The following is a 9,898-nucleotide window of genomic DNA, read 5'->3' as shown; positions in this document are numbered from 1 at the left end:
ATTCGACGGTGAGTAATTGGGTTTCAATTAATTCCCGCTGTGGCGCTATGTACATTAAACCTACATTCACGTGATAGCGTCACAATTCCAACATAATTATATGCGTACAACTACGTATACGTACTGTTCAGACTTACAATGCAGAGTTTAATGTGAAATACATTGTGATGCATTAAAAACAACTCAATCTGTCCCTCTCACATTTACTTCACCAGCTTTCCCTCGAACGAATTTGCTTTTTCCTGTGTTCAAGAATGTCCCAATAATTTTCACGATTTTCGCAAATTTCAACGTTCAAGTCCCATGTTTATTAGTGGAAAACATCAAGGTTCATAGTAATCGTTTAGATCGATTAAGAATAATGATTACATAATTTGCTTTTCTTCGTTCATTCTTCTTGCCACTTCACGCAACAAAATTTCTATAAATAATATAACTTCCGTGCAACATATTTTCTTTACTGAAATTCGATAGAACATTTTGATGCAACACTCGAAGGCACTGAAACTATTTTACCATTGTCGTGTTAACGACAAACGCTGTGTTCTCAAAATTAAATAAAATTGCAGCACTTTTACTAATACGAATTAAAACTAAATACGTGAAGAGTTACTTACTCAACATCCATTGAAATCTGGATAGATTTAAATCTGACGTATGCACAAAAATATAATCAATAAATTCTATTGAAACCTGTTACCGATGCACTGACTAAGTTGCCTTGTCGCAACTCTTCACTTTTCCATCTGTCGAAGAAAATGAAATTTAACGACAGTCGTGAAACACGTATTTGAAATATGCAGACGGTCGAATGCAAGAATGATGGCAATATCTCGTAAGTTTCAGGTATTGATTCTCCTGTTTTCATAAAAAATTTCTATTTTTGCATTTTATATACTTCGCGGAATTTATCGTCCCATTTTTTCTATATATTCTTTACACTAAGTGGAACCATGCATAATGTTTCAACGGAAAACTTCGTACGATATGCAAAGTAGTAATACGAATGGGAAGAGCAACATCGTTGCTCTTATAAAATATAAATAAGTCGCGTCGTTGCGTTCTCTGTTATCATGGTAATAATATACCTCGTAACAGGACGCAATTCGAAGAAATTCATTTTATGGAGGGTAAACAAGAAGTACCTATCGACATTCTACAGTCGTCAGTGACCACTAAACCTTCGACTAACAAACAAGCAGAATAGCATTTCGAGAGTAAGCTTGTCAAGATCTACGTCGTATTTCGTTTTAAAGTAATAAAATTTCAGTTTAAACTGAACTAAACGCAATTTCTGTGTAACTCTTCGTTAGATAGTATGTAAAAAAAAAGATATACCATCTGCAGTCAATAATGCATATATTACGGTGGATATTTAAGGTGCACACCATTGCCGGTTGCTCGCAAACATCTGATTGGACGTCACCGAATAAAAAGTTTCTATACACAGTTTATACGTTCGTTCTGTTCGTTCTAATACACAGTCTCTGTTTAACTCAAATTTTGGACATAGTATTTAACGTCAATAGTCAGGACGAGTTCAGCGAGAATATTTATTTGACAGTGGGGGTCTTTGTTTCTTGCTTCAAAATGTGGAACTTGTTACACAATCGTGAAAATTATGCAGTTTTGATCAGCAAACTGGAAAAGAAGCCTTTGTTGCCAGTGAACACCGAAGAAATCGAAATTCGAGCAAAATTCGACAAGATGGCAGAGTGAGTCTGTATTTGTGGTATCGCTAGTTATAGTAATATTAACAATCGTTTCAGATCCTGATAGGATCCTGATGTTTTGCCAGGATTGCAGTAAACCTTCATACGTTGCTAATTTCCAGTCGATAATTGCGAATGCTAGTCTGCAATACTGACGAAACTACGAAACACTGTTACAGAAAAATTCGAATCGTACAGTAATACAGTAATATTGTTACAGATGGAACGCAATTGTCTACATGACGGTAGCTGGATTATGTATAGGATGGATGATTCCATCGTCATTCTTAAAAGATTTCAGATATCGAAAATTATCGTATCGAATCTGGTTACCGTATAACTATTCTTCTTCCTTTGTTTTTGCTATTACTTACAGTTACCAAGCTGCAGGTGTGACGATCGGCGCGTTTGCGAACGTTGCTTGTGACAGTCTTTTCAGCGGCCTGTTAATTCACACGTATAGCCAATTCGAAATACTACGCTATCGTCTGAATCATATTGTAAAAAATAAGAAAGATTCGGCGAAAAAATGTGCCCATCTTCATAATCATATATACAAGTTGGTCATTCATTTTTTCTACGAGCTTACTTTATTTAATAATTATACAGGGTGTTCGGCCACCCCTGGGAAAAATTTTAATGGGGGATTCTGGAGGCCAAAATAAGACGAAAATCAAGAATACCGATTTGTTGATGGAGGCTTCGTTAAAAAGTTATTAATAATTAAATTCAAAAATTTCACATCGTTCCGGAAAAATTATTTTCGGTTGCGGGGGTCAATTACAACCATTTTTGGTGAATACACATACTTCCGAAATCCTATCCACTTTCGAGAAAAAAATTCGAGCAAGTGCCTAAATTTTTCGACGAAAAAAAAAATTTTCGAATCGTTCTAAAAAAATTATTTTCAGTTGCGAGGGTCAAATACAATCATTTTTGGTGAATAGACATACTCCCGAAATCCTACCCACTTTCGAGAAAAAAATTCAGTATTGGCGGAACTTTAAACGTTAATAACTTCTTAATGAAGCCACCATCAACAAATTGGTATTTTTGATTTTCGTCTTATTTTGACCTCTAAAATCTCCCATTAAAATTTTTCCCAGGGGTGGCCGAACACCCTGTATAAAAGCACAAACTTGTTCTTTTTTTATTAAAAATAAAATAACAGTAGATAAAATCAAAGTAATTGAAAGAATTTTTTTGATTTGTTTTCACACGAAGAATTAATCAACTCGGAAAAATCTTTCACATTTTTATAAATATCCAGTGTACACATGAAAAATGACTATAAACATTAGAAAATATTTAATTCAAATAGGATATAATAGGTAATAACGAAAAAATGTGTGCTGATTTTAAATATAAATGAAATTTGTTTCTAATAGCACCTAAATTTAAAAAGTTTTATTATTTTAAACATAGCACTTATCACGATCATAGAAATTTTATATTATTGTTACGCCTATAAAAAATTTTGGAAACCAATTTCGATATCATTACAGATTCGCTGTGATGATAAACGAGAAATTTAAAACAATGGTATTTATTCAGTTTGTGGTGAGCATATCATTATGTTGCGTCAACCTTTACCGATTGAATCAAGTTAAAATGAATTCAAAATTGATTGATCTGACACTCATTATATGCTGCCTACTTATACAGATATTATATTACTGTTGGTATGGGAACGAAATCAAAGTGAAAGTACATACGTTCTTACAGCAAAGAATTTAATTTACAATTAAATCACTGAAATTTTATACTACACTTTTCTTCGTAGAGTCTCCAAGTTTCCGATATGGTAATCGAAAGTAATTGGATGTCTTTGGACAACGACGCTAAGAAGATTCTTATAATGATTATGAGACGCGCAACAGTGCCCATCGAATTTAACACCATGCATCTTCTGTCCATAAATCTTGAATGTTTCAAGACAGTCAGTACAAAATATATGTTTTCTTACTCTACTGCTATCAACAGTTGTCTAAAAAACTGTTGTAACAGTTCAGTTCATTTTATGATAATAACAGTCGTTTCAAATAATTATGGTATCATTATATTTGTCAATTAACTTTGTCTCCTTGTTAAAAAATAACAGCATTATCCATAGTGTAATGTATTTGAATTTAAGTTTTATAACGTAGGCTAAGTCTTTTGGATAGTACAGCTTGTTTCTCATTAGTATTCAATGAAAACGATGTTCAAGTTGCACAGAAAATATTATAATTAATCCTTTCAAATATACTTTACAGATAATAAAAACTTCTTACTCGGCGTTCAACATGCTCCAACAAACTTAAAAACACTAGAAGGTATGTTCATTATGTATTTGTAATAAAAATTTTCCACCCCTTCTGAATGTACATATTTAATACAAATCTAAACTTAACATACCAGAAACATTAGACACGCGATATAGTAGTGACTAGTCAAATTTAGTAAACTAAACAGGATTCTAAGCCTCTTATGAAAACAATTTATTCTATATTTTCGATTTACATTTACAAAGGGAATTACCCCCATTTATAGTAGTATAATATAGAGACTTCGAAATCAATGTGTCCAATTATAAAATAAAAGACAACTTCAAAAATGACCTTTGATAATGTACAAATAGACCGACAAGAGGAGAGCCTGGACTGATCCGCCCTCATTTTAATATAGTGTTACAGAATAAAATACTGGCTTACCAACAACAGTAATGGGGTACCTGCACAGTCAATAATAGTAGAGAACGAAATTAAAGGAATTCTCTTGTTCTTTAAAGAAACGAAACCTGTACGACCCAGAGTTGGGCATTACTCGATTAAATTTGTTGAAGTAAACAATTAATTAGTGGATGTGTTTGAAAACTTAGTGGTCAAAAATAAGTCGCAATTAACAATCAGGAACAGCCGATTCGAAAGAACAAAAAATTCAAAAACCCACCGATCGCAGAATGCAGCACTAGTATGTATGACGCCATAATGATTCGAAATATAGAATCGACGATATTTGAAATCGAACATTGGGAAAATTTGGAAAATTTATTATAACAAGTGAGTATGCACCTATGAGCGTTTATATATTTTTGTCTTTTTATCGATTTAGTATTATTTCGATAAATAGACAGGTCTATATACTTACTTAATTATTTTTTATTTCTAATCCGAATTTTTTTTTAGTAATTTTGTTGACTGCGTGCAATTGGATCCGTAGAATCAGTGCTTATTGCGTAGTGTAGTTTATTGTTTTTCGAGGCACAGTGGCTACGAGTAGAGTTTCGTATACATTTTAAACACACGCGAAGGTTGAGTCAGTGTACGTGTATTGCGCGCACGTATGTTCAGAGGATCGGGGCTCTCTTCGCTTTATGAATCGCGATAGTAGAATCATTTGTCGCTGATGATTAATTTAGGGTTGCATCAATTTAATATCCCACTATAATGTTCAACAACTTTTACAATTGTTCTTTTCAAAGTAAAAATTATTTATTATCGGTATTAGAACCAGTGCATCATTGAACAGGAGTATTTGGCGATGTTCTACGTGCGAAAAATTGAAAGTATATTTGTACTCTGTTAAAAAATTCTTATTGTTAGGTTCAAATTTTATTATATCAATCTTAAATGTTCAAAATGATCAGAAATCTTTTTATTAAGACTAAATTCTCTGTAATTTTAAAAACAGAATGTTATTTTTTCTGTTTTCTTTTACAGAATTATGGCATCTCATTTTGTCAAGGATTCATGATTCTTGGATCCAGAGAACTTCATGGATTATTTCGTTGATGATTTTCAATGAACAATTTACTAGGTAAATTGTAAACAGGTATTTACTAGTGTTGCATTCTGCGATCGGTGAGTTTTTGAATTATTTGTTCCTCTGAACCGGCTGTTCCTGATTATTAATTGCGACTTCCTTTTGGCAACTAAATTTTCAATCACATCCGTTAATCGATTGAGCACTTATATAAAATTAATCGATTGATGCCTATCTCTAAACCGTACAGTTTTCATTCCATTAAAAATAAAAAAAACTCCTTCGAAATGGTCTGTTTTCCTAAACAATAGTGCAATACAACTTCCATAAGTATATATCTTTTATCCCACGACACTCATTAAAATCTGCGTTCGACAGTCCCGACTTTTCCTCTTTGATCGGTATTTTATTCTTGTCAAAGTACACTAATAGAAAACATGCAATAAAATCGGTTTATCCAGTGATTTGTATGAACCTACTCGTGTTTTCCCTAGTAACTGTGCCACTATTAGGCGCGGCAAAGCTTCGTCTCTCAAATGATTGTCGTTTTACGTAAATCCGACTTTCCGTTTTAGAGATATCGTTATCTAAAGAAAAGCGTAATTTTTCTAATTTCACTATCTCTCTCTCTGTTTTATGCGTCGTCCGTCGTGTTGACCTGCCCCAATCATGTCACCGGCGCAGTAGCCAACGATTAGTCAACAAAGTAGCCATTGAATATAACAACTATTATAATTTATAGACTTTTATGTTTATTTTTAAATCTACTTTGACGCTATGGCATGATCTCTGGCGGGCCTATTTGAAAACATTTAATTCATAAAAGTAATTCATAATAGAAAGAAAATATGAATTAAATTTAAACATAAAAAAAACTGTGAACACAATCGTATAGAACAAAACTTTCGTTTAATGGGTATCCGGGCCGCGAATGGGGTTTTAAATAAATGAGGCGAGCGATATGATATTTCAAAAATGAAATAGATATTCAATGCTTCCAATTCTTTATTAGACTGCTTTGAAATATTTCGATGTTATTCAGTAATTCATACAGTAAACTCATACAATGTTCAAGTTCTGCACACATAATTTAGTGAATACTATACATATATAATAAGAATTATTGACTATACTAATATTACAGTTTTAAACACTATAAAAAGTTGATAAAAAATTTTTTTGCAGCATCAAAAATTTTTTGTTCAAAAAAGTATTAGCACACTTGTAATTCCAATACAATGTCTGTAATTACATGCTTTTTTATCATAGTAAGGACATAAATGCAAACAGACTTTATTTCAACTACTCGAGTTTACGACCTCGCTATAACGATGGCTGTTGTGCTTGCATTACGACATTTCAGGGTTTACTTGATTGCAATGCATTTTAAAGTGATGAAAGGAGAAAGATTTATTGCCACTTATAGGTCGCTGGTGGCTGGAAGTACAAGAATATACCTTCAAAGTTCTATACCGACCATGGACGAGGATGGCGCATGTAGACGCACTTATCTGAAACCCTCAATCAGCACCCCTCGAAGTTTTCTATGTCAACGTTACAGTGGTCGAATGGATTGTTGCCGCCCAAATGCGGGGCGAGCAATCATCACGTATTAGGACGGTCCTCGCTAATAACGACAAGTCTTCTGAGGTCAAATGCTATTTTCAAGAATATGTGTTGAAGGAGGACAAGCTACATCGACGTCTACCAAACGATAAGACAAAATGGGTAGTTTCGAAGAATGCAAGGCTTCAAATCTGCCGATTATGTCACGATGACGCTGGACACCTAAGTGCGGAGAAGACTCTGGCGCATTCGAAGGAATTATTGGTTTGCTGGTATGCGACGATTTGTCGACAAATATATAGATAGTATATAGCAGAAGGCGCAAAAGGGGCGCTACATCCATACGCGAAAAGAAGCTCGCAGGTACATATATGTATACGCCATCCATGAGTTGGAGCTGGTGCAGGTAACCAGTGATCCTGCGACAGGTACCAGTCGAAAAATGTTGACGAAATACAAAGGGCCTTTCCGAATTCGGACTGTATTACCTAACGATAGGTATGAGGTCGAAGACCTGAGAGAAGCGATATGGCGACTACGAACAGTCGTTGCAGTCGACAAGTTCAAGCCGTGGATTACAATCCAATGGGATGACCACAATGCATGATTTGAGTGCTTGTGCATGTATCCTTTTTGTTAATTTAAAGTATCGTTGGTTTTAGTACGAACAGTCGTTCATTAACAATCGGATATCCGAAACGAAAGGACGTTTCGCTTATCAAAGCATATTTATCACTTTTAATTTTTCCTTTTCATTCTCCTAATAAGAAAATTGTGTTAACATTGCATTTAGACCATGATATAATATAATACATATTCAGTCTAAGGGCATAAATTCGTGAAAAGTGGAAAGAACACTCCCCACCAATCAAAAGTGGTCACAAAGAATCACAACTCACTGTGAAAAATCATCATGATTGAGAATGAACGTGATTTAATCACGAGTGATTCAAAAGTAGCTGTTCACGCCATCTCTATACACGACGTGTGTCTCGGGTAGAGGGGTGGTTGTTAGGGTAAAAATGTATGGTTGGTAACAACCACCTAATTATAACTTCTTGTTTCTCTATATTGGTAACAATAAAACTGTAACACACGGTGTACACATATGCTATCACGAGAAATATTCAGTGTCAGTGTGGCCAGATTTGGCATAATTGAGTGCATCGAAATCGACAGTAGTGACGACGAACTTCCTTAGCGTGTAACGGAGCGATGGGGATAGCAGGCATAAGCTACCGCACGAGCCACGTGTACGTGAGCTCGGCACTTTGCACAACTTCGGGAAATCGATAAAGAACGCTAGTGTGAGTCTTTCCTTCTTGCTCTTGTAACAGCTAAAATACGACCTCGCGATAATGGGCATACGATTTCAAGTCTCGACCGCCCCAACATTTTTACTTTCAAACCTATGTAAGATATAAGTACCATAATGAAAAAAATGGTAATTTTCGAAACTTTTTCCAAGGTGTAAAGGTACTAGGCATAGAGAGCACATAAAACTACTCTCGCTTCTTTTTTTGCTAGCAGAGCAAACTTTGCATGGACGTCGTATATATCGGTTTTTGTTCCCAGATCCAATAATTCGAGTAACGTTATGCTTCTTTATATCACCCGATAGTCTCTGAGGGTGATCGTATTTTGATGTGCAAGGTGTAGGAACTAATGCAGAAGTTTGTTCCACACAATCATTCGATATATCTTGAGTACTTGGATATTCCTCGATCCATAAACATGCAACATCATGTAAAAATTTTTGATATTTTATAGTATTACCATTGAACTCAACATATAATCTATATGCATTGAACAATGCGCAATTTAAAAGAAACAAAACTGTTTTTTTTGTCCATTTCACTGTTTTCCTCATAATGGAAAAATATGATAAAAACTGATCGGCCAAATCTACGCCCATTATATATTTGTTATAATCTATGACAGATTGAGGTTTTATAATTTCTTGTTTTGTTTTCCAATGTACTTTTTTTGTGTTTGTAGTTCTCCCGAATGTATTGTAGAAACCATGTATACGATTTTGTGTTTTGGCTTCCACGCCTGTACTAAAATTTCATTTTTTCTTTTAAATGTATAATCTCTAGTTTTTAATCTGATATGCTTCATAGATTCGGGAACACCTCTATTCGCTCTAATTGTACCGCAAACTCGTGTACCATTTTTCAGAAGCAATTCTGCGGTACGAATACTGTTATAATAATTATCCATATATGTATACATGATACCCCAAACCTATATTTTTATCAAGCAACATTACAGTTTGGTCCAGTTTTTTGCCGTCCGCACAGTATATTTCCAAGTTGCAAATATATCCACTTTTAGCTTCACATAACATACGACACATCTTGTCCTTATTCTGATGATAATAGATGTTTGATTCATTTACCATCAATTGAAATAAATCATTGCCAATAAACATTTCGACGATTTCTTTTATGCTTTGCTTATTAGCAGGAAGAATCTTTGGACCAGATTCCGCAATAAAATCTGGTACATTAGGAGCTTTATCAATATCTGACCATGATTCAGTGTAACTATGTGATTCTGTGAACATTTCACTATCAATCAGATCATCGGAATCACTGGAATACTGCAATGGAACAGTTCTTGTTCTTCTTCTTGGAATCACATCACTATCACTGTCCTCGACCTCTATATCAGAATCTTCTGATTGTATTGAATAATCTGATAGAGGATCAGCGATATACTCAGTAAATTCATTCATATTATAGGGGTAAAAATGCACAGAATAAGAAGGCTTATTATGCTGTTCAACTAAAAGCGTAAAGCTATGAAAGATATACTGGCTATACGATGCTCAAGAGTGACTCTTGTTTGCACTTGTACCTGAACCATCGTAA

General features: G+C 34.4%; 1 protein-coding gene across 2 annotated transcripts; it reads left to right on the top strand.

The window, feature by feature from the left end:
- Positions 1-1,194: 1,194 nt before the first annotated feature.
- LOC143341772 (odorant receptor 94a-like) lies at positions 1,195-5,615 on the top strand. 2 transcript variants are annotated; one of them, XR_013079677.1, is made up of 7 exons: positions 1,195-1,715; positions 1,933-2,271; positions 3,218-3,419; positions 3,496-3,651; positions 3,968-4,027; positions 4,380-4,753; positions 5,414-5,615. XR_013079677.1 is itself a non-coding variant. In XM_076764935.1 (5 exons), exons 1-5 carry the CDS (start codon positions 1,354-1,356, stop codon positions 4,013-4,015), a joined length of 1,107 nt encoding a protein of 368 aa, XP_076621050.1. In that variant the 5' UTR covers positions 1,195-1,353; the 3' UTR covers positions 4,016-4,388. The 2 variants fall into 2 exon arrangements, 1 of the variants encoding a protein (XP_076621050.1); XM_076764935.1 differs by lacking the exon at positions 5,414-5,615 and having other exon boundaries at positions 3,968-4,388.
- Positions 5,616-9,898: the final 4,283 nt, after the last annotated feature.

Source organism: Colletes latitarsis, chromosome 5 (assembly GCF_051014445.1).
Source record: "Colletes latitarsis isolate SP2378_abdomen chromosome 5, iyColLati1, whole genome shotgun sequence".
NCBI classification, from domain to species: Eukaryota; Metazoa; Arthropoda; class Insecta; order Hymenoptera; family Colletidae; genus Colletes; species Colletes latitarsis.
Note: the sequence above shows the minus strand (reverse complement) of the source record. Positions and strands in the feature narration are given on the sequence as shown.